This window comes from Bubalus kerabau, chromosome 17, assembly GCF_029407905.1.
Source record: "Bubalus kerabau isolate K-KA32 ecotype Philippines breed swamp buffalo chromosome 17, PCC_UOA_SB_1v2, whole genome shotgun sequence".
In the NCBI taxonomy this organism is placed as follows: domain Eukaryota; kingdom Metazoa; phylum Chordata; class Mammalia; order Artiodactyla; family Bovidae; genus Bubalus; species Bubalus kerabau.
The window spans coordinates 24,835,662-24,859,698 of record NC_073640.1 but is presented as its reverse complement, the minus strand read 5'-3'; the positions used below and the strand labels follow the sequence as shown (position 1 = coordinate 24,859,698).

General features: G+C 33.2%; 1 protein-coding gene across 13 annotated transcripts in view; it reads right to left on the bottom strand.

Moving 5' to 3' along the window:
- The window catches only part of CHD9 (chromodomain helicase DNA binding protein 9), a 229,178-nt gene that overhangs the window by 47,914 nt on the left and 157,227 nt on the right, over window positions 1-24,037 (bottom strand). For all 13 annotated transcript variants that reach the window (XM_055552539.1, XM_055552537.1, XM_055552544.1 and 10 more), the window contains 11 exons: window positions 22,977-23,063; window positions 22,609-22,746; window positions 19,569-19,690; window positions 16,177-16,420; window positions 12,191-12,367; window positions 10,700-10,843; window positions 10,347-10,602; window positions 8,995-9,205; window positions 6,866-7,061; window positions 5,348-5,515; window positions 4,465-4,644 (listed from right to left, as the gene is read on the bottom strand). In XM_055552539.1, coding sequence (XP_055408514.1) covers window positions 4,465-4,644; window positions 5,348-5,515; window positions 6,866-7,061; window positions 8,995-9,205; window positions 10,347-10,602; window positions 10,700-10,843; window positions 12,191-12,367; window positions 16,177-16,420; window positions 19,569-19,690; window positions 22,609-22,746; window positions 22,977-23,063 — 1,923 coding nt within the window. The remainder of the gene's footprint in view (window positions 1-4,464; window positions 4,645-5,347; window positions 5,516-6,865; window positions 7,062-8,994; window positions 9,206-10,346; window positions 10,603-10,699; window positions 10,844-12,190; window positions 12,368-16,176; window positions 16,421-19,568; window positions 19,691-22,608; window positions 22,747-22,976; window positions 23,064-24,037) is intronic.

The window sequence follows — 24,037 nt, the reverse complement described above, 5'->3', positions numbered from 1 at the left end:
ACACTCAAAGGATGCTCCAAACTGCAATGATCTGAAACACAGCACAGCATCTGCTTATGGCAAAAAGCTTAATACCAACAGAGGCTGGAGTTTTATGAGCAAAGTCAAAAGAATTATTTAACTTTGGGTAAGCTGGTATCAAATCTTTTTGGTCAAAAAAACCACAAGATACAGAATTGATTTTTAAAAATACATGAATATAAAGAAATTAGGTTACAAGAATTTTAAACGTATTTGCCCTATACAGTTAATTTTCTGGTATTTCTCCCCCTTTATTTCCATCCCATTTTTAAGTAGATATGTCTCCTTAAAAATGCAATACAGAAGATGAGAAATAAAGAAAAATGAGTCATTGCCTGTTTTTATTTTAAAAACTCCTTTCCTAACAACAAAAATACTGCATAAGCACTGCAAAAATTAAGAAACTACAGAGGAATAAAAGAAAATAAAAATGATTTATTTTCTTAAATATTATAGAAATTATATAAAATCTTTTAAATAAATCAAACTTTAGACATTATAGTTTAACACTGTGATTCATGAACTGTGATTATCTGCAACTTAAGTTCCTAAAAATAGATATGCTGCTTCAGAGAAAAGTCCTCACAGTGCTTTATAAAAATGAAATATGTGGTTAAGATATATAATACTTTAAAAAAAGAGCCTAAACAGTGGCAGATTTTATTTTCATCCTCCAAAATCACTGTGGATGATGACTGTGGCCGCAAAATTAAAAGACACCTGCTCCTTGAAAGAAAAGCTATGACAAACCTAGACAGTGTATTAAAAAGCAGAGACATCATTTTGCCGAAAAAGGTCTATATAGTCAAAGCTACGGTTTTTCCAGTAGTCATGTACAGATCTGAGAGTTGGATCATAAAGAAGGATGAACACCGAACAACTGATGCTTTTGAACTGTGGTGCTGGAGAAGATTCTTGAGAATCCCTTGGAAAGCAAGGAGAGCAAACCAGTTAATCTTAAAAGAAATCAACCCTGAATATTCACTTGGAAGGACTGATGCTGAAGATGAAGCTCCAATACTTTGGCCACATGAAGCAAAGAGCTGACTCATTGGAAAAGACCCTGATGCTGGGAAAGACTGAGTGCAAGAGGAGAAAGGGGCGGCATCAGAGAATGAGATGTTTGGACGCATCACAAAATCAACGCACTTGAGTTTGAGCAAACTCGGGGAGATAGTAAAGGACAGGAAATCCTGGCAGCCTGCAGTCCATGGAGTTGCAAAGAATGGGACATAACTCAGCAACTGAACAACAAAACTTCTATGAAAATAAATGGAATATAGTCACATAAAATGATTTTCAAAGGAGAATATAATTAGTGAATGACTGTAGGATAATGGCTAATTATCTGAGGTATAATCAAATGATAAAAATCTTCATTTGCATTTCAATGGAACTTTAAAATGCAGAAAATTACACATAGGTAATAGATAACTAAAAGTTTTAACACTGAAAAACTGATGGATGGTATCAAGGAATTAGTGTTGGAAATTCCCAGGCAGTCCTCTGGTCAGGACACTGCACTTTCATTGCTGAAGATGTGGGTTCAATCCCTGGTTAAGGAACTAAGATCCCAGCCCCCCACATCCCCCCAAAGTGTTTACTATATTTAACTAAGTCTAGTTAGTCTTATTATGCACCCTGCTCCATATATGTAGTGAAGAAAATCAAAGTGTCAGTTGCTCAGTTGTGTCCAACTCTTTGTGACACCATGGACTGTAGACCCCCAGTCTCCTCTCTTCATGGGATTCTCCAGGCAAGAATACTAGAGTGGGTAGCCATTCCCTTCTCCAGGGGATCTTCCCAAACCAGGGATCGAACCCACGTCTCCTGCATTGCAAGCAGATTCTTTACTGTCTGAGCCACCAAGGAAACCTGCTCCATATATGGAGCTTCTTATCAAAAACTATTTGGTAATGCAAAGAAACATGTACTGGAATTAGTTACCAAAACCACTGAAAACAACTGAGGAACTGAAGTTCTGGAAGTTCTAGGGAAAAGCCAAAAATAGTACCAACTTAATTCCTTTGGTGCCACTACATAGTAGTGCCATATTCTACTATGCCAAATGCCCATCATACAGTGGCATTTCCACACAATTACAGAAATGAAAAAATTATAAGTACAGGCATATGAGGTACCTCTTCAGCTACTGTAGTGTGTTACCTCTTCAGTAAACTCTTTTTTCAAATGCAACAATTACTATCTGGTCTGAAGGTTTAAAATAGATACTTAAGTGCTTAAGTATTTAACATTCTTAGAGTACAGCTGGTTATGATTAGACACCTGAGGAAAATAAAACTCACAGAGCACTTTATAGTAAAGAAGGAAAAGGTCAAGCATGATTATTATGTTCTCCTTTCAGGACAAGAAAAACTCATCCATGTTAACTGTCCAGGGTCACTAAGCTTATGAGCCAGAATTCAAGTCTCTGCTGTTCTGACTTTTCATGATTATTAGAATTAACACTCTAAATGAAGATATGCCTTCATTAATTAAAAAATAATTAAGGAGAATATCCCTATGCTTAGTTTAACTAACAAAGGTGATTTCTATGACTAATAACTTTTGGTTAAATTAACTAAACTTCAGATAATTTCAGGCAAGAGGGGGAAAATACATAGTGTGTACATAGTACGTTGACAACTTGAGTAAGGAATCCAAAGGAAATAAGATTCCCAGGAAAGAAGCTAGACCCAGGGTATATCTAACCAATCATGACTAGTTTTAGTTCTTAACCTTATACTTCTACAGTGTTTCTTGATTCCACAGTACTACTTTCTTCTGCTTTGTTCTCTATTGACTCCCAAATCTGTATCTGTAACTTAGGCAACTCTCCTGGATATCTCCTCTTGGATGCCCTATAAATGTCAAAATATAGCAGCTCCAATATTTTATCTTCTCCATATGAACTTCCTCTTCTGCATTCTCTATTTTACTTTAATGACACCAGAAATAGGGCTAGAAATTTACATTAAAGTTATTTTTGACACCTCCTTCCACAAATTTCTAACTGCTCATCAATTCCCGTTGATTCAAATGGGTCTCCACTGCTCTGGTCAGCCCATCAACACAGCTTACAGAAGTCTCTTATCTGGTCTCTATACTTTCAGTCTTTCACAATTCAATCTCATTCTCTACACTGCTGCTAGAGTTAAATTTCTAAACCAGACACCATTATGTCCATTTTCTGCTTGAAGGGATTTAAAAGCTTTTCAACTGCCTCACGATCAAGTTCAAATTCCTCAAAATGGAATTTTTTTGAGCTTTTCACAATTTAGGTCCAATCTCCCTAACCTTCATTTCATTTCCATTTTAATTTACTCTGCACATCCATACACACCTGCACCACAGTTCTTGAAATCTTCCTTGTAGTTTAGCAACATATAGTTCATTTGTGTGGCTTTCTCTTTTTGTAACACAACTAAATTTAAATTTCCTTCCAGAGTCAGCTTAAATGTATTTCCTCTGCAAAGATTTTCTTGATTTGTTGTTCTCCCTTTTTATGCAGAATTAATACTTTCTCTTTTACTCTTTTTCAGTGACTAGAATCCTTTCATTTTAGTATCCCCACCACTTAGTAAAGTACCTGACAACACGATTACATTAGTTTGCTTACTGAATGCAAGAGGAAAATTTTCATATGAAGACTGATATCATTATTTTTGATGTAGCACCTGGACTACCTGCCATACTACACTGATCTCCATAAACATGTACAAAGACTTCTGGGTTGGAAGTGGAGAGGGGACAAAGGAAGAAAACGCAGAAAGGAAATAAAGTGTGAAGGAGAAATCTGTATGAATCACTATAGGTGGGACAGAATACTGCAATAAAAAACTCTTTAGAAGAACACAAGATATACGTTTACCAGCAGGGAGGTGGGGGAGGGAAGAAGGGAAGAGGGTGGGCGTAAAGGTGGCTAGTACATTTTAAAAATGTTTTCCCCAAATAGGAATGTTAAAATAACATTTCTTTTCAATACACAAACTTCATCTTATTCTCCCTAAACTTCATTTAAACACTTAAAATGAAATTAGAAATCCTTTCTCTCCTTTAAGTACTCTAAATTATTATAAGTTAATGTAAAATGATTTAACCTCCTACACTATGTTACTTATATTTTTCTCTAACTTTCACATGTATGTTCTTTCATTTCTTAATTTAACTTCCAATGTTCTACTCTAATTGATACTTAGAACCATTTCTAGTTATGAACCCCTATTCCATCCATTTCACTAGCATAAGAATACATGTGAAATTTGATATGAGAGAGCAGATAAAAATGAAGGAAAAGAATATATTACCTACTTCTTTTGAGTAATTCTGATTATTTAAATATTAAGTAGGTGCTCCTCAAATGATAGTAAAGTAAAAGACCATTAAATTTTTTTTAAGGAGAGAACACTACAAGTATAGTTATAAAATATCACTCACTGTTACCTTGGCAAATGTTGACCCACGTCCTTCTGATTCAATTGTAATGGTTTTTGTACGACGTAGTAAAATCTGATCAATATCTTCTTCACAGAATTTAGAGCCTTCATCTTCTTCTTCCATAATGGCACCATACGCACCTCTTCGAAGCAGATCTTCTATTTCCTTTTTGGAAAGCTGTTGAATCTAAAGAGTAAACATTTTGGTAATAATTCTGTAAAGTTCATAAAATGAGAAAGTATCTCTAAAGAACATTAAAAACCACAGAAGTCATGTTTAAATTGCATTTTGGGCTTGGGGAGTACCAAGAGAATTCTCTGAAGAACACATTGAAGTTGTTGACTCTACTATTTTTAAACTAAGATCTGCCATTTGCCCATGATAACTTCAGTTAAAACAAAGCCTCTGGGGCAGGTAATCTTTCAAGGTTCTTTTTAGTACTAGAATCCAGTAGTTGTTATAATCACAAGGTACAAAAAAGATTTTGAGGGGAAAAATGCCGAAAACATCATTTATAACAAGACAAAGCCAATGGTAGTAGTTTAGCCCGAAAGAGACCAATTTGAAAACTTTTTTATAGAAAAAATGTGGAAAAACAAGAAATTCTATTTTGGCGTGTCATAATACAAACATCTTGAAAAAGGAAGAATTTCTTCTTTTCAGAGTAGTGAATCCTACTCTTAGGATTCACAAGTATTGGAGCTATAAGGACAGAACAGGTTCCAAAAGTGTTAACTAATAAATACAACTCTATTCTGAAATTCCTCCTTACATAAAAATATCTACTTAGTGTTCAATATGGATCAAAATTAACTAATATGCTATCTGGGGTTTAAATTAAATGTAAACAAAACAGGAAAACTCCAAGTAAAGAAGAAAATATACATACACCACCAACATTACTTTCTCTTCCACTCATGCTCTGTAACACAGCCTTATCTAGACCCAGTTTCAGACTGGCTCGGTCAAACATCTCTCTTTCATATGAGTTACGAGTCACCAGTCGGTAGACTTTAACTGCTTTATTCTGACCAATTCTATGGCAACGAGCTTGGGCCTGTAAAAAATGAAATGTTATAGATTCAATTTATTTTATAAAATAGCATAAAAGGCATTACACATTAAGCTATCTTGAAGGAATATAAAAATATGTATAAGAATATTTTAGACACTCCTGCTACTGAACTGCATATAACCTTTCTCTGGAAATGAAGCCAAAGCTTACTAAAATGAGAAATGATTCCAAAATCAGCAATAAATTAAAATTTAAATGTATATTTCAGAGAATATGAATCCATGAATAAATATCACAATCAGCAATGAGTTAAATTTTAGTTAAACTAAAATTTAAACTATGCTGGAGAACATAAATCCATGAAGTAATACTATTTCTTAAAGAGCATGTCATCAATATAATTCTAGACAGGAACATAAATTTTATGAACAAATTTTTTTAGCCGCTGGCTTTAAACATAAACTTTAACTCTAAATTTCTAGTTTTTTTTTCTCTCTGCTACATTATCAACAATCCTTTCGATATATTTTAGTTAAGCTGGGTAATTCTGAGAGGGCTAAAACCTTAAGGCGAATAACTTTGGAGGCCTAAATTTTACTTAAACATGCAAAGAACAAATTATCTAATATGTAGACATTTTGAAAGTAAAGACAGCAGAGATTACATAAGAGTTTCATATATTATCTCAAATTCCTACTGAACTTAAAGTCTGTCTGATAAATTTTGAACTAGATTATACAAATGAAAGGTTAAAACATTATTGCTTATTAAGTCAGGTATATTCTCAAGAATAATATCAATTACAGTACTACTGAGACTACTATGAACAATAAAAGAAGAATTTCTCCAATACTTTGTTCTCGTCTAGTATCCTTCCTAGAAACACATATTCTGTAAACTCTGACTCATTGTAACTACTAATTAATATTCCCATGCTTCTATGAAGTTCAAGTAGTCTTAATTTAAATGTATACATTAATTTTCTCTAGTATTTCATAAAAAGCAAATTCAATTATGTCTCAATTCTATGCATACTATATTATGTAATGATTAAAAAGATGAAATCAGAAGTAAGCACTTATTTTTAAAGAAGTAAAATAAGCTATTCTTAAACTTATTCTAAGCATTTCACAAATATATATGATATACTTTAAACAATTTAAATTATACTCAAGTAGGTAAGCCATTTTTAGAAGCTATGTAATCTAAATAAGTATATTTTATTATATTTTACTGTCATTAAATTAAAATAAAATAATTTCATCTATTTTATTTGGCACTGATATTTCTTAGGGAAACATACATGTTAATTGTCCAAATAAAAATAAAACAGGTTATCAAAAATAACTATGGAAATTTTAAAAAATTCTCTTAGCCAGGGAATTTGTTTACCTGAAGGTCATTTTGAGGATTCCAATCAGAATCAAAAATTATACATGTATCAGCTGCAGTTAAGTTGATGCCCAACCCACCAGCTCGGGTACACAGAAGAAAGACAAATCGATCCGAATCAGGTTTACTAAATCGATCTATAGCAGCTTGTCGAAGATTCCCTCTGACTCTTCCATCAATTCGCTCATATAAATATCTATCAAGTGAAATGCAATAAATTTAGATAGATGGATATAATGAAAATAAAGGCATTCTATCAAATTGACAGACACATAGCTATCAGTTTTGCTGCAACATTAATGTTTACTACAAAATTAAGAAGTGATATTACCCCAACTAGTTTCTATGGTTTTATAATTCTCAGTGTTTGTGCTAAATAGGAAACACAAAATGATATAAAGTTACAAAATCTCTGCATTACTGGATGTAGGTAAAAAGCTTGACAATTAATATACTTTACTGATCTCACTGGGCTTCCCAGGTGGTGCTAGAGGTAAAGAACCTGCCTGCCAATGAGATGTGGATTTGATCCCTGGGTCAGGAAGATCCCCTGGAGGAGGGCATGGCAACCCACTTCAGTATTCTTGCCTGGAGGATCCCATGGACAGAGGACCCTGGTGAGCTACAGTCCATAGGGTTGTAGAGTTGGCAGGACTGAAGTGACTCAGCATGCATGCACCAATCTCACTATAACAAGTGATTTTTTTTTGGTGGGAGTCAAGAAGCAAAGGCTTAAATAAAACTTGATACAAGATTTTTCTGTACCTCAATCATGTTACTCTCTCAATTGATATACTTGCCTGTAAACTGTAATTTATTAAGAGCAAACTATAATGCTAACTCTTCAAAGTCATTACTGCCAAAAAATTAAATTTTAACTTCTTTTATCCTTCCTCATTTAACATAAAACTGAGAAATTGCTAGACATCAATAAATATAAAATACATAAAGACTTTGGAACTAGAAGAGGAATACACATGACTCTTGCCACACCTCTTCTGGTTTAAGACACTTCTTTCCACCTACAATTTAGTCTTATCAGCAGTTGCACTGTTATCTCTGGGGCCTGTGAAAGGGGGAGTGTGACTCCTAATAGTGTTACTTCTGGATCAAAGAAATCTGAGGTTTTCCATGAAATTCATCTTAAGTCAAATTTATCTTTATCTTATAAAGTTCTTTGTGTAAAGACATCAAGAAAATGCAAGAATGGTTATTTTAAGACTATTCTAATTTAATCCTCCTTCTACTTGGTATAAAATGGAGCATACAAATTTTGGAATAAGACTAAATGAGAGAACACTGACACTAAAAGTGGAACTGAAAACAAAATGAAAAATAAAAATGTACTATAAAATATCTGAAAATATAAACTAGCATAGACTGATCTTTACTTATTAATAAGGGTCAAAATATCATAAACTAAAATTACAGCTGAATCTTCAGATTCTCTTTGATATTAATGTGTTGATTTCTAGTTGGCCCACAAATACTCTGATAAATACCCTATGATAAATATCTTACTTATCTAAATACTGATTAGATATTATTGCAGAGATTATCTTACTATACACCAAAAAACAAAACCAAACCAAAAAAACCACATATCTTACTATACACCAAAAAACAAAACCAAACCAAAAAAACCACATTAAACACAAGAGAAAAGGTGAAAGCAAGAGCAAATATTATACAGTGTACAATAAGTCAAAGTCCAGCAAGTTCAGGTTCTAATTTTAACACTGAAAAAGATCTGAAAAAGGATCTTGAATCATTTTCTTTAATTTTGAAGACGGTTATTAAATCCATTTAAAATGTCGCTACTACAAGGTTAACAAACACATCAAATAAAATGTAACCTAATACATCCATCAATAGGTCAGCAAATATCTGTCAATGTGCAAAATTTTCTTAGTCTCATTAGCCCTGTCTACTATTGCAAAATATGTAGGTTAGGAAAACCTGATATATAATCTTAAACAATCTTTATGTACAGATTTAAATGGATTCTAATCTACGTAAAAAGGAAGACTTGAGTAAAGCTGGGTTACAGTAAACCATTCTGCAGAAACTTTAATACCATACACTTAGCATACTTTATAGTATAATTCATGGTGAATTACATGCCTTACCTTTTATGTATAAGATAGTCCTCCAGGATATCAAGGCAGCGTACCATCTGAGAGAAGATGAGCACTTTATGACCTCCTGCTTTCATTTTGGGAAGCAATTTATCAATAAGGACTAATTTACCAGCAGACTGGATCATTGCTTGAAGATGAAAATCAGAAGCAGCTGGATTATATGTATCTCTAAATTCTCCAAGTATTTTCTCCTCAGCACCTGTCAAAAAAATATAAGAAGATAGCATCAACACACAAATGCAGATACTCTCAACTACTTTCTTTTTAAATCAGTGATCTTCTGTGCTTCTTTAACACATTAAATTTTTCTAATGTAGGTACTAGAACACCAGCCTATAATTCCACTGAGGATAAGGACAGTGTCTTAAGTATTTTTTTAATCTCCCAAGACAAATGGCATAATGTCTTACATAAATTTAAATTTGCTAAATGTTGAATGGATGTTCTTAGGATAAGAATTAGTGAAAACACAGTTCTATCCTAAGTGAGTAAACACAAACTTTTAAATAAATTTCCGGTATTTAAAAACCAATACAACAGTCATCACCACTGCAAGGTGATCATAACCTAGATGTGTCTATAGGCATCCTGCTTGCCATCAAAACAAGCAAACAGGAAAAATTAAAAGGGAAGCAAGTTTGACCACACTTCTCCTATAGTCTAGATTAGCATTAAGGGTGCTCTCCTTCCCTCCAGCCTGTCTAGCCATAAGAGTACCAGAACTGCGAGCGAGTTAGATACTGGCCTAAGAAATAGCTTGTCTTGCATAAAGAGTATACTCCCAGGAAGTATACTCTTTATATATATATATAAATACATATCTTTATATATATATAATATATATAAATATATATCTATATATATCTATATACTCTTTATATATACCCCCAGGAAGTAAAAATACTCAAATGTACAGACAGATCATTAATAGAGGAGCTAACAAGACCTTGTTATCAGAGCACACAAATTTAGAGACAATAACTAGTGTATCCAGACTGAAAAGAAACCAGGAAGAAAAATGTAAATTCAGAGATTCAAACATGGGCTTTACTGTCTTTGTCCATAAGGAGGATTAACCTGGTGGAGGAACTGCACTCCACGTTAGACTGATCACGTCTCCTGCTTTTGTAATCTGGTGATGCTAACATGGGACACTGTTATGAAGTAGCTCACACTGCCCCCGACTCTGGAACAACTGTAATCCCACCAGGGTGGAGAGTCACAGGGTCAGTGCCTTTCCTTGTAGCACCTACTACATCTGTGTTACTTTTATTGAGCATTTGTTTTTTCATGAGTATCTGTTGAAAGCAAAGGATTTCTTTGCAATCCTTTTCGACTACCTTTGATAAGATACGGGTGATTACAGCACTTCCTGAGCTCCATCATGGTATTGACTAAGTTGGGTACATTAGTCTGCCCTGCTCCTTTGGATAAAAATGAAAAGTTCTTCTCCAGAATAGCCCGGTAGTATTTTTTCTGAATGTTAGTAAGTTCTACTTCAATGATCGTTTCTTCCTTAGGTGCCAACTTCTTTTCCACATCTTCTTTCAATCGTCTTAACATCATTGGTTTCAAGATAGCCTGAAGTTTCTGCACCTGCATAAAAAATGATGGACAATATAGGTAGCATACACATGCATAATTACAATGAGAAGAGATTTGATGTACCTATTTACAAAGACTAATAGGATACCTGTTCCTCTGTTTTCAGATCCCCAAATTCTTGCATAAACGTTGATTCAGAAGGAAACCTTAGGGGCTCCAGAAAGTGAAGAAGACTGAATAGTTCTTCAACTGTATTTTGGAGAGGTGTGCCCGTCAAAAGCACCTTGTGTTCCTATATAAAGAAAGAATAACATGCCAATATCATATACTATCAAGTCCATGTCAATCACCGTTGTGCTAAGACGATATGAAAGTTGACATAGATTATCAAATGTTTCCATGTTTTTGAAAAGCAAACATTTTTCTGACCATAATTCAAGAATCAACTCAAAATATATCTCCACCCACTCATCTTCATTAATTGACTGCATTATTCTCATAATAGCTTACTTTGTCTGCTATTAATTTTTACCTATTGGTTTTAAAAGAAAAATAGTAAATAATTAAAAGTTTATTTTTAGGTTTTTATTCAAGGAAACAGACAAATTCTTGAGGGGTACTTAGCCATTCTTGGTATGGTAATTAGTATACAAAACAATGCTCATTCTTTACAATTTAGCAGATCATCACTTGACTTCTTACAAAAGAACAAGTTCTTACATCACTAAAGTAACAATTCAACAATGTGAAAGGCTGACTGGAATATTTCTGAGCTAGAAATGCATTACAAATTAAACATAATAGTAACAAAAGGAAATAAAAATATTTTAGTGATAATAGTATAAAGTATTTAAAATCTGATTTGAAAATACCTCTAAATTCTTAAGCAAAATATTTCTATATGTATCTGCATGTCTACATAAGTATTTGAGGTTAGTAAATAGTCTAGACTGATATATACCAATCTGTAAATACTGGAGTAAGGAGTGGAGAGTACGAGTGGGCATGGATGAAGACTATGAAGGAGCACTTTACTGTTTTACTTCATGTAGTTCTGTACTTTATGTAGTTCTTTTACTTTATGTAGTTCTGTGCAAATGTACTTGAGTCATTTGTTCAAGTGCTCGCGTACTAATTATGTGATGCTAATTAAATCGAAATGTTAAAAAACACAAAATACTTTGATTTGAAAGCAAACACATTAATAAGATGACTTTCAAAAATCCCATTAACTATAATAAATACATGCTAATTGTGCAGAAACTTTATTCCTCTATGATAAAATGATCTGAATAATATTTTAACTTTGGTGAAAGGGCTTTTTATTGAGGAATTTAGCCTTAAAACTTGTACTTTTATTTCTTTTCAATAGGACACTCTCCAAAGGTTTTCCTCTCTTTTTAAATTACAAAATTACTAAAGCTTTTAAGAGAAAAGTGCTAAAAAATTTAAGTCTTAGAAAACAGATGAGATTTTTTTCCCCTTACTAATTAAAGCAAAATAATCTTAATTATCAGATAGAAATTAGAAATCCATATTTTAAAATTAAAAAAAAAAAAAGGAATAAGTTTTTGGCACTAGCTCTTTTTACTATGTAGCTAAGAAATGGAAGTCATTAAAATGACCTTAAGTCACTTACCAGATTCATGAGTTTCAGACCTTCTAGAAGTTTACAGTTTTTATTTTTTAACCTATGTGCTTCATCAATAATTACACATCGCCATTCAATTGCATTAAGCTCTCCACAGCCTCCAAGAATCATTTCAAAAGTGGTGATGATGGCTTGGAATCTGTAAGCTCCTCGAACAATACGCCCCTAGAAATTTATTACCAAATGTAGTAATTTGCTAGAATGTCTTGATCATAATTTTTAATTCCTATCAACCAGCATACAAATCACTTAATGACATTTGCTATAAAACTGTTTTCCATAGAAATTTTTATATATGCAGAGATACTCCCTTAAAATGAGGAACCTTAGCATTAAAACTATTAGATTGTAGTTTTCAAGAATGTTGTCAAAAATTTTGCCAAAACAATGATACAATTAATTATATCCAAAAAAGAATTCCTTGATAAGACATTTGATAATTTTTAAGAATCTTATTAACAATGTTAAGTCAAAAAAGAAATGCTTATTATAAAATCTAGCCAAATAAATTTCAGTGTTTATGTTTATTATTTATATCCATGACTCCACACATATAATGGCAAAGAAGTAGTAAATATAAAAACTGGCCACTCATGTCATTTAGTTAGCAAGTATTTATTGGGTATTTATGTGCCAGACTCTGTTCTGGCTGCACGAGATAGAGCAGTAAACAAGACAGACAAAACTAATTATCCAATTGGAACTTACGTTCCAATTACTCAAATATAGAACATAGCCATTAAGGAAAAAAGAAATCCCAAAATTTAAAAAAAAAATCAAAGAAATTATGTTAGAAAGTAATAAAGGTCACAGACTCAAATAACACAGGGATGTGTATGGGAAGTACGGGCTTGGAGGTGACCATTCCAACTCTATTTACAATGGCTGGGAGGCTATCACTAAGAAGTGACATTTGAGCCAAGTCCTGAAGATCAGGGAGGAAAGCATGTTGATATCTAGAGATCTGGACCAGGAAGCATTCTTGGTAGAAACAGAGAATGTGAATGCCATAACATGGGAATATCTTTGGCAGTATTCAAATATTAGCAAGAAATCCAGTGAGACTAAAATCCAATGAATGGACGGGATGAGGCTGTATAGGGTCTTGAAAGCTGTGGTGAGGACTCTTGGCTTTTACTTTGAGCAAGAAGCTATTAGAGGGTTTTGAGACAAGAAGTATCATGATTTGACATATTTTAAAAGAATTCCTTGGCTGTTGTGGTAAAAAATAGTCTGAAAAAGGCCAAGGACAGGATCATAGAAACCAGTTAAGAGGCTGTTGTAGTAATTCAAACAAGAGATCATCAATGGAGGCCATGAGATTTGGAGGCCTCCATCATCAATGGAGGCCAGTTCTGGATTGAGGCCAGTTCTGGATTTAATTTGAAGGTGGAACCAACAGGATTTACTAACGGATAGGAATGGAGTGAGTTTAAGAGAGGATTCAAGTTTTGACTAAACTTTTGGGATCAAACAACTAGAAGCTGGGGTTGCCATTTACTACCATGAGGAAATGCAGGATTTCAGTTTTGGACATGTTATGTTTGAGATGTCTATTAGATATTCAAGTGGAGTAATTGAGTAGGCGTTTGCATATGACTCGAATTTAGGAAAGAGGTTAGAATTGGTGATATAGATTTGGGAGTTTCCGGCAGTACAGATGGTAATTAAGTTGTGTGACCGAATGAAATCTCTGATGGAATGAGTATGGATATAAAAAGTAGAAGACTGAGCCCTGGGTCACCCCCAAGTTTAGTTAAGACAAGAAGGAATCACTTAAAGGGGGTTTCAAAAGGAAAGTGATATAGGAACTTGTTTATAAGAATAAAGTCCTAGATTCCAAGTGAAGACAATGTTTAAATGGCATTGAAAACTATAAACTATTAGGAGAAATGAAGGGCTAAGAAAATCATGTGATCTGATTTAGATTTTAAAATTCCTATCAACTTAAATTACAGTAATTTTAGAACAATTTATATTGATTGCATACACTGGCCATTAAGCTGAACAATAACTCCAGTAGAATATTAGAATAGGTACAAAATATAAGTCTATACAGCTCTAAAAACCTGGGATATGATGCATTCAGTTTCAGTGATACTGTTTAAAAACAAAGGTTCTTGAGTCTGACTTGGGTTTATTAATACCAGTTTTGCTCTATGATTTTAGGGAAAACAGTATCACTTCTTTTTACTTCAGCTTCCTCATTTGTAAATGAGGAAGATATCACCTATTTACAAGTTAGCTATTACAAAGATTACATGAAATACTACATGTAAACTGTTTAGCATAATGCATGGCACATGGTAAATACTCAATAAATGTGTGTAGATATTAGTGTTATTATCTATTACTTTTTCCAGTGCAATTCAGAAAATTACAGCATAATTTTGCCATTTCTGTGATTTCATATTATTTAATAATTTGGAAAAAAGCAGAAGTTAAATGTTCATTTAATTAAAAAAAAATATATATTTGAAAGAGTTTAATCTGAAAGTTATTTCTATATTTAAAGTATAGACCTATTTATCTCGTTACATGAGACATCCTTAACTCTTGAAATTTTAAACCCTTCACACAATATTCTAGAATGTATAACATTTACCATAAAATATAATTTAATACATACTATTCAGTTTATAACACATCAGGAATCTTTCAGCTTTCTGGCTATCACATTTATACCAAACTCATGAAATACATATTAAATCTTAAACTTCTAATATTTTAAAAATACCTTTAAAAAGCTAGAGTAAATGGTTTTAATGATATCATACAGCTCTAAAATTCTACAAATGTCCAACTAAGAATAATAAAACACTATGGAAGGAAATTGAACAACTTAAGTTGTCATAGGCTCCAAAAATGCAAAGTTGATAATTTTCAGTAGAACTGATTACAGACATGCCTAATTTCACAGAAATCTAATTGTTTCAAACATTAAAGTAGAAGAAAGTTAATTTTACTGATATTCAGCCTTAACTAAATAGAAAATCAGTTATAATTGGTAGGCAAAAGTAAAAGGCTATGCACTTTATCTTACCTTAACCTATACCATATCTCATGACCTGGCCATATAATGATCCTTATAAAATGTTAAGAATCAGTAAAAGAAAATAAAATATTAAGGTACTTATTGAGGCAGAGTGCCATAATCTTTTCTAATGAAACAACACAATTTTGTGTGAAATGTGTTTTAGTTAACTATGTTTCTTATTTCTTAGTAAAAGTTTCACCTAGGAAGAGTCAAACTACTACTCAAAACTGCAACTTGGCATTTCATGTTTTCTAAACTTAACCTTCTGCTAGGAAATTCTTTCATATAATGTCATCTCAATTTTATGATCTGTATATTTTGCAGAAAAAGAGGTATCCCTTCCTAAAGAGTAAGTGGTCAAAGTAAAATGGAAAATATTCCTCTAGAATATGGAGGAGGAGAAAACCATCAAAGCAAAGGAAGAAAGACACAGAGGTATGTGTGTACCAGTGTACAAAACAACCCCAAATGTCTAACATCAAAACTCACTGAACACACAAGACAACCTACGGTTTCACCCAATGGGCATTCAGACCCATGGTGGTCAGTGAAGAAGTACATTTTTTAAATGGAGGGAAAAAACAGGAAGATGATCAAAGAGACAGTTATTATTTTTAAAATAAATTTAATGTGTATTTAAAACAATTAATAAAACAATTATTCTAGCTAAAAAATTAAGTATAAAATCAAATTTGTATGTTTGTATAAATCAGCATACTTCCTTCCAGTAAATTACAGTGTGAACTTGCCTACTTTTGTCATTTCTTTCTTCAGCTACTAAAATTTATTGTAAAATAAATATGATGAATAAAGAGATCAAACTAAGATCTAAGTAGGCAAATAAAATCTATCACAAATTTGAAAGTAATTAATATGTAATGCTTATCTTTTTAAAATCTGACCTTTCAAACAACAAACAAAATCACCAATAACACACCTGTGAGTCCCTGAAGTACATCTCATATTGCTGTATCATTTGTCTGCTAATCAGGCTCCCATGATAAACCACAACATTAATATCAGTCCACGTACGAAATTCTCTCTCCCAGTTTGCAATAGTAGAAAGTGGAGCAATAATCAGGAAAGGTCCTCTTATACCAGTCAGAAGGATTTCGTAGAGGAATGTAATTGATTGAATGGTTTTGCCAAGACCCATTTCATCTGCTAAAATGCAGTTTCGTCTGAAATAAACAAATATATTACCCATGTATATTTTGGGTTTTCTGTATACTACAATGTTTTAAAAGATAAATATAAAAAAAGCAGAGAGATCAGGTTAAAATACTTGCATTTATAAAAACGTGAAAGTTTCTGAAGTGCAGATTTGGTTAAAGATTATAATTTTATTATAGTATTGCAAAGGGAAAACTATAGATTTTTTTGTAGCTCCAAAATAAAGATACCACCTGTTAGATACTTGAGTTTTTAAAAGAACAAAATGGCAAGAACAAAGCAAACTAAATGTTATTTATTCAGGAAACATTTATTAAATGCCTTCTTATCTCAGGGATATATATATATATATATAAAGAACATGTTCTCTGCCTTCCAGGGGCTTGCATCTATTAGAAAAGCAGACATAAATAAATAATCATGCAACGTGCTATCACAGAAGCACAAATTAAGAACTGGTTTTCAATTCTGGCTGTGTACTGGAACAGCCTAAGAAACAATTACCCATGGCCTTCTCCTTTACATTCTGATTCAATGTGCAAAGTAGGATAAAAGCAACTGAAATTCTAAAATAAGCCGCACAGATGATTGTGATATATGGCCAATTAAGAATCATCAGTGTTAAGTTCATTATGGAAGCTCAGGTGAGTAAGTATGTAACTGCATCTAGAAAGGCTGAGAGAAGTTAAGACTGCCTTCAAAGAGGAGGTCAGTAATGAGCAGGGTTTTGCCAGAGGGCAGAACAAAGGGGTACAAGTGTCAAGAATACGATTAACTGGGAGGCAACAAGTAGTTTAATATGGTTTTGAGGGAATGGTAAAGGAAGGGATATTACCAAGATAAGCAGGGGTCATAAAGGTTATGGACATCATTTTATTGAGACTGGGAGTCATCGAACATTGTTAAAGAAACCTGATGAGATTAGGTTTGTACTTGAAGCTGACTCTGGTGCCACGGGAATACTAGAAGGTGAGGTGACTTGAAGTTGGAACAGTAATTAGGAAAGTACCAAAATAATAGAGCAAAGAATAGTGGACCTGTGGACTAAGGTAGGAGATCAAGAGAAAACTGATTCTAAACTTAAATACATGTTAGAACGATCTGGACTTAATGATCAATCAGATATATGGAGTGTAGGATGACAGTCAGATTTAAATTTGGGTGACTAAGTAAGTTGTATTATTCTTAACCAAGATGTAAAATGTGGAAGAATAAGTCTGATATGGACGAAACAGGAAATAATAAGGTTAACTGTGAATTTGTTGTGTTTAAAATATCACTGAGATAGACATTAAGGAAGCAAGAAGCAAACAAATATGGGCTTGAATTAACGCCTTAGAGATGTTACTGATAAGTGAAGACACAGGGGGCGGTATAAAGTTTGGCTTAGGCAGAACAAACATGTAATATAAGAAGACAGCACATTGGGAAAGAAAAAGAACCAACACTGAATGGGTAGGCAGAGGAAGAAGAACCAGGAAAGACTATTGAAAGGAATAGTAACAGACGTACTGGAGAGCTGGGAGGGTTAACGCTATGGAAGCTGTTGGAAGTGAGAATGGGAGAAAAGTTTAAAAAAGGTCTAGAACTACTATCCAATGCAGCAGAGACAGCAATTTAAGGCTGAAAAAACACTGTGGATTAGAAAATTAAGAGTTTCAGAGATGATACAGAATTAAAATCCAAACGACAGGTTTAAGGAGAATTGGAGATAAGAAAACAGGAAGAGTTCATGATGACTATACTTCCTGGACCTCTACCTTGGAAGGTACAAAGAGGGATCAAGGTAGCTAGAAGGAAAAACAGAGCTGAGAGAAGATTAATCCTTTCCTTTAAATTTTTATATATAGGTTAAACCCAAATTTGTTCACAGACTGAAGGGATGGCATTAGTCTTAATGGGATAGTTTGAAGATACAACAGAGAAGGCTGATAAGTGATTGAAGTGAGGTTCTGAAGACTAGATGAGATGCCTGTCAAGAGTTGAGGTTGTAGCATCAATCTTGGTTCTGGGGAGGCACCATTTAACTTCTGAAAGGAGGACAGAGGCATGAATGGCTAAGGATGAAGATACATTTTTAGGCCTGGGTGTGAGAGGGCAGGCAACAATCTCAATGAATTCAACTACTGGTTCTAGACTTCTCTAAGAAGCAGTCATATATAGTGAGTGAAGGGGGTAGGGTTCTGATAAAGTGCTTTAGGAAAATGGTATAAGTTTAAAACAAGCAACTGAGAAAGGGTACTGATAAGAGAAGACAATTAAAATTTTGTTGACTATTTTACCAGGAAGATTCTCTTGGGAAAAATGATAACACTTAGAAAATATAAACAAGGGGGAAGAGCACTGTGTGGGATAACAGATCCCCCTAACTCCATCTGATGGAGTTGATGGAGGCACCATTGCCATGGACTCATGACTCACTGTTACTTAGTGAAACAGAAGAATCATGTGACAAGTAAAAACACAGAAAAATGATTCTGAATAAGTGTCATAAAATTTTGCTACCATTACTAGTAATAGTACCTTCATTTGCTCTTTTATATACATAATCAGACTTTTTTTTATCAATCAAGATACCATTTTTTACTTCTTTAGCAATTAATTTTCCATCTCACTAAAAAAAGGTGACATAATATTCCAAAAAGCTTTGTAAACAGTTTGGAAAATTAATAATAAGTGGTAATAAGGGGTAATTCATTACTAGGTCTTATATTTTGTATTCTATTCCTTAGCAATTACTGAAAATCTGCTTCCTTGAAGATGTACATTACAGACTTATTTAACTTTTTAGATGAAACTGCTCACACCTTAGTAACTAGATTCAATTACTGGCAGACAGTAGTGTAAGTTGAAAAACATTTGATAACATAGTTGATGTTTGATGATGTTAAGAAAGCTATCTCAAATTTGATTAAGAATCAATATATCAACTTTCTTCTATTCTGATTGCTACATACTTAAGGGAAGCAACTGTAGTCAAAATTCTAAATTATAATGTACATTATCTTCCAGAGATAACCACAATTTTTCTTTCAATAATGAAGACTCCATGATAGTAATAATGTAGGAACATTAGTATCAATTTTACTTAATGTATTTTGGAACACATTTTTAAAACACACATAAAATATTTTTTTATTAATACATACTACATACCTATTGTACCAATTGAATAAGAGCCAGTTGAGTCCTTCCAGCTGGTATTCCCTGAGTTGATTGCCATTTTTATAATCCCTGGATTGATCTATTTTTTTCCAAATATTAGGAGGAGGACGATCCTTTGTAGAAAAACAAATGAATGATGTATTTCAGACTTTTAGATTTTCCATACATCTCATACATGGTAAAAGCACTGTTTTTAAAATAATCACAGAAGGGTAACATATATGGCATTATGATGAAATTTTACAAACATCTAAGGACCAAATAAGTTTTACATAAACTCTTCTTGAAAACTGAAGAGGAAGGCATAGTCTCAACTCTTTCTGTGAAACTCTGATATTGAAATTAGACAAAGGAATTACAAGAAATCTAGAGACCAATATCCTGCATAAACAAAGATAAAAAATTAGTAACAAAATTTTAGCAAATGGAATCTAATAACATATAAAAGGGGTAATACAGCAAGACCAAGTGGGGTTTTTCCCAGGTATGGAAGATGGATTAAATTTGAAAATTAATCAGTGTTGATCAGGCTAAAAAAAAACCTATGATAATCTCAGATCGATGTAAAAAAGGGGATTAGAAAACTTCAGCATTTATTCCTAATAAATAAACTCTAATTAAATTTTGAATAGAGGGAAATTTCCTCAACTTAATAAGATGCATCTATGAAAAAGCCACCTATCATATGTCCTGGTTAAAAAATGAATACATTCTCCCTAAAATCAGAAAAGGCAAGGATGTCCACTCTCATCACTTCTATTCAACACTGTACTATAGGTTGTAATAGGAGTAATCAAGCAAGAAAAAGAAATAAAAGTCATTAAGATGAAAAAGGAAGAAGTGAAACTTTATTAATTTCCAGAAGACATGATTTGATTATACAGAAAATCCTGTGTAATCTAGAAAAAACACAAACTAAGAAGTGATTTTACCAACACTGCATAAGATCAGTATACAGAAAATTGTATTCTACATTGTAGAAACAACTATAAATAAATTTTAAAAGTACTATCTTACAATAGAACCCAAATATGAAATATGCAGGGTTTACTAAAAAAAAAAAAAAAATTTCTTAAATAGTAGCCAATGAACTTTAAAACAATTTCCACATTAAATAACGTTCTCCAATAATTTTCCTTTCAGTAATCCAATCACTATTTCCTTAGTTTAGGAACAAATTTCATTTGTTCAAAAACACGTTTATATGTTGTTTCATTTAATAATAATAGACTGGCAAAAAGAAAAAAATCACTTACCTCCTATATTACTTGACTTTGATAAACTAGCACTTTTGTCAAATTGATTTTACTTTAACTGAAGGGATTAATTCTGTTGGCTACATTACCAAAGACTACAAATATATCTAAGGCAGTGGCTCTTCCCACCATGTGGGAAAGACTTTTAACACCTGGGGTCCACTCAGAGATATTCTGATTCTGGAGCCAGGATACAGAAACTAGGCACCTCTAATTTTCGAAAAGTTCCAAAATGGTACTGATAAGCACCTCTGACAGACAACCACTAAGAAAACAGCTTACTTAATAAGGCTAAAGATCAGGTTACCACTGAAATATGGACCCCACTCCAAAAAGAAAATTTTTCCTCTTCATAATATCCTTTAGACTGCTCCTCCCTGAATTAATTAATACTTTCCTTTCCTGGCTCAAGAAAAGGCACTTGGAAGACAAAAGGAATAGAGGTGAGCTGCTATTCTCTTGATAATAAGCTATGGGTATTATTGAAAGACAGATTAAGAAGACCAGAAAATAAAATGACAACCAGAAAAAAAATTGTTATAAAAACAATATGGTCTCTTCCATGGAACAATTAACTTTCTTCTTTTATATTACATCTCCACATTTTTCATAACAGCTTTCCTTAATTCTGATTCTAATTGAAAAGTAATCTCTTCTAGTCTTTTCATATACCAAATTCCTCTTTAGTGAAGAAATTTCTATGACCAAATTACATTTAAAAGAGGACTGGCCAAAATATTTAATTAAAATCATAGTATATTTCTTTGTGAATTTCTTTTGGTTGGTTCTGCAAACTGGATTCACATGTTAACAATCCTATGCTTTAAGTAAAAAAAAAATGTAATTATTAAAATAACACAACTTGCCATATAACCTTCTAGAATTCTGTAGTCTTTGTACTAGAAAAATCAATAACTGATTCAGTTTTTCTTTTTAAAGCAAGGAGAGACAAGGATGAATCAATAAGAAACCAGTGTACTTAATCTACGTGGATCTTTAGTAATATTCTATTCAAACGGTTTTTCTAAAAATAAAGCTACTATGGAAGTAGAAGAGCTATTCAGTTATAAATAAATAACTGGTTTACAGAAAGCAAGGGAAAGGTGGGTATATTAAAGATTTTTCTTTGACAGAGAATTAATAACACTGCTTAGAGCTGAAACTGATACCTTTGACATTTTTATAAATAACCTGAGTAAATTCAAGATTAAGCAGAAGTATTTGAAACTTTTCTGGAGGGAAAATTTAAAAGGAAATACTTTTCAAAAAAATTTTAAATATTTTTTTAATTTATTTGGCTCCACCAGGTCTTAGCCGCAGCAGCATGTGGGATCATTTTTGTTGTTGTAGTCATTGCAGCATGCGGGATCTTAGTTTCCCAACAAGGGATTGAACCCAGGCCCCTGAATGCCCCCTTCATTGGGAGCATGGAGTCTTAGCCATTGAACTACCAGGGAAGTCCCTTCTTATCAAAAATTTTATATGCACATATGTTCTGACCAAACAATTATATTAATACTTTTGATTTCACTTATAAAGGGTTCCATGTTTCAATGTAGCACTGTTTGGAATAGAAAAAACCTGGAGTATCCACTAATAGAGGAATAGTTAAATTAACATATATACAATACTATGTAGTAATTTTATTTACTATGTAGTCATTTTAAAAATACAGTATTAATTGCACACCAGACTAAATTCAAAATTCAAAAATCACACTACACCTCTTGATTAAGGAAATGCTAAGATTTTATGATGATAAGGCATATTCTTACCAAATGTCTTGTGTCAGGCCTTGAAGCTTGCAATTGCTCAAACTCTTCTATTTTTGCAAGATCTACATCTTCTTTTAGTTCCCAAGTACTATCTTCATACGGTAATGAGCACCACTTTACTAAATAGTAAATAACAGGCTGTAAAAGAAAGTTTTTTTCACTTTATTAATTTGAAAAAGAATAGTAAGAAACAGTTTAAACTGAGAATCCCCAGAAAAAATTTAAATATATTAATCTTTACTGGTAAAGACTTATGAAACTTTGTTTAGCGTTTTTAGATCATTACCTCTAAAAAAGTAATGTTTTAATACCTGGAAGGTTTTAGATTTTTCTTACTTACTCAAAAATAATTTCTAACAAATATTTACCTCGCCAGTATCTTTATCTTCACAAAAAGAGACTTCTAACACTCTGTCTACTTCAACGTAGTCTGGGTTAAATGGTTCTTCTTCCATCTAAAATTAAAAGTAACTTAATTGATATTTGACAAAGAAGTAGAAAAATAAAAGTGAAATTAAGACAAACTTATTACTAGCTATTCACTATAGAACAAACACTTTAGTTTGACTGTAACTGAATTTCAAAAAATGGAATACTTCCATTTTAATTTCTAAAAGATTTCTATGATTTGTCTGTACTATGAATCACCAAGTTATGTATTAAAAAAAACTCAAGTAAAAAGCACTAAAAAAATGAGGCACCTCAGACAAGTAAGTTACTCTAGAAGGTATATCCTTTAAAATTTCCTAGTTGGAAAAGAGGCTTTCCTTTACCTTCTTGTGCTACTTTCCTCAGTAGTAACCAGATCCAAGAGTTGAAGACCAATCACCTGACCTGAAGGGTCCTCTCTCATTTGTATCAAACACTATCTGGTGCTGGTTCTTGTGCTCAAGACCCCCTTACCTAACTAAATGCAAACTGTCTGAGCGACCTCACACTCAACTGCATTCATTTACACCTCAACCTGTACTTCTGCCTGTAGTTTCTAACTGGGCTAATGGCCAACACAGCACCAACTTTAGGCCACACTCTACTCCCAGCTGGAGAAGGCAATGGCACCCCACTCCAGTGCTCTTGCCTGGAAAATCCCATGGGTGGAGGAGCCTGGTAGGCTGCAGTCCATGGGGTCGCGAAGAGTTGGACACAACTGAGCGACTTCACTTTGACTTTTCACTTTCATGCATTGGAGAAGGAAATGGCGACCCACTCCAGTGTTCTTGCCTGGAGAATCCCAGGGACGGGGGAGCCTGGTGGGCTGCCGTCTATGGGGCTGCACAGAGTCGGACACGACTGAAGTGACTTAGCAGCAGCAGCAGCTACTCCCAGTTACACAAGCCAACAACGGAGAAGTCGTCTTAGATTCTTTCTCTTCTTTCATCTCCCACCTCCCTTAACTCATTGATTCACACAGATTCTAATTTTGTTTATA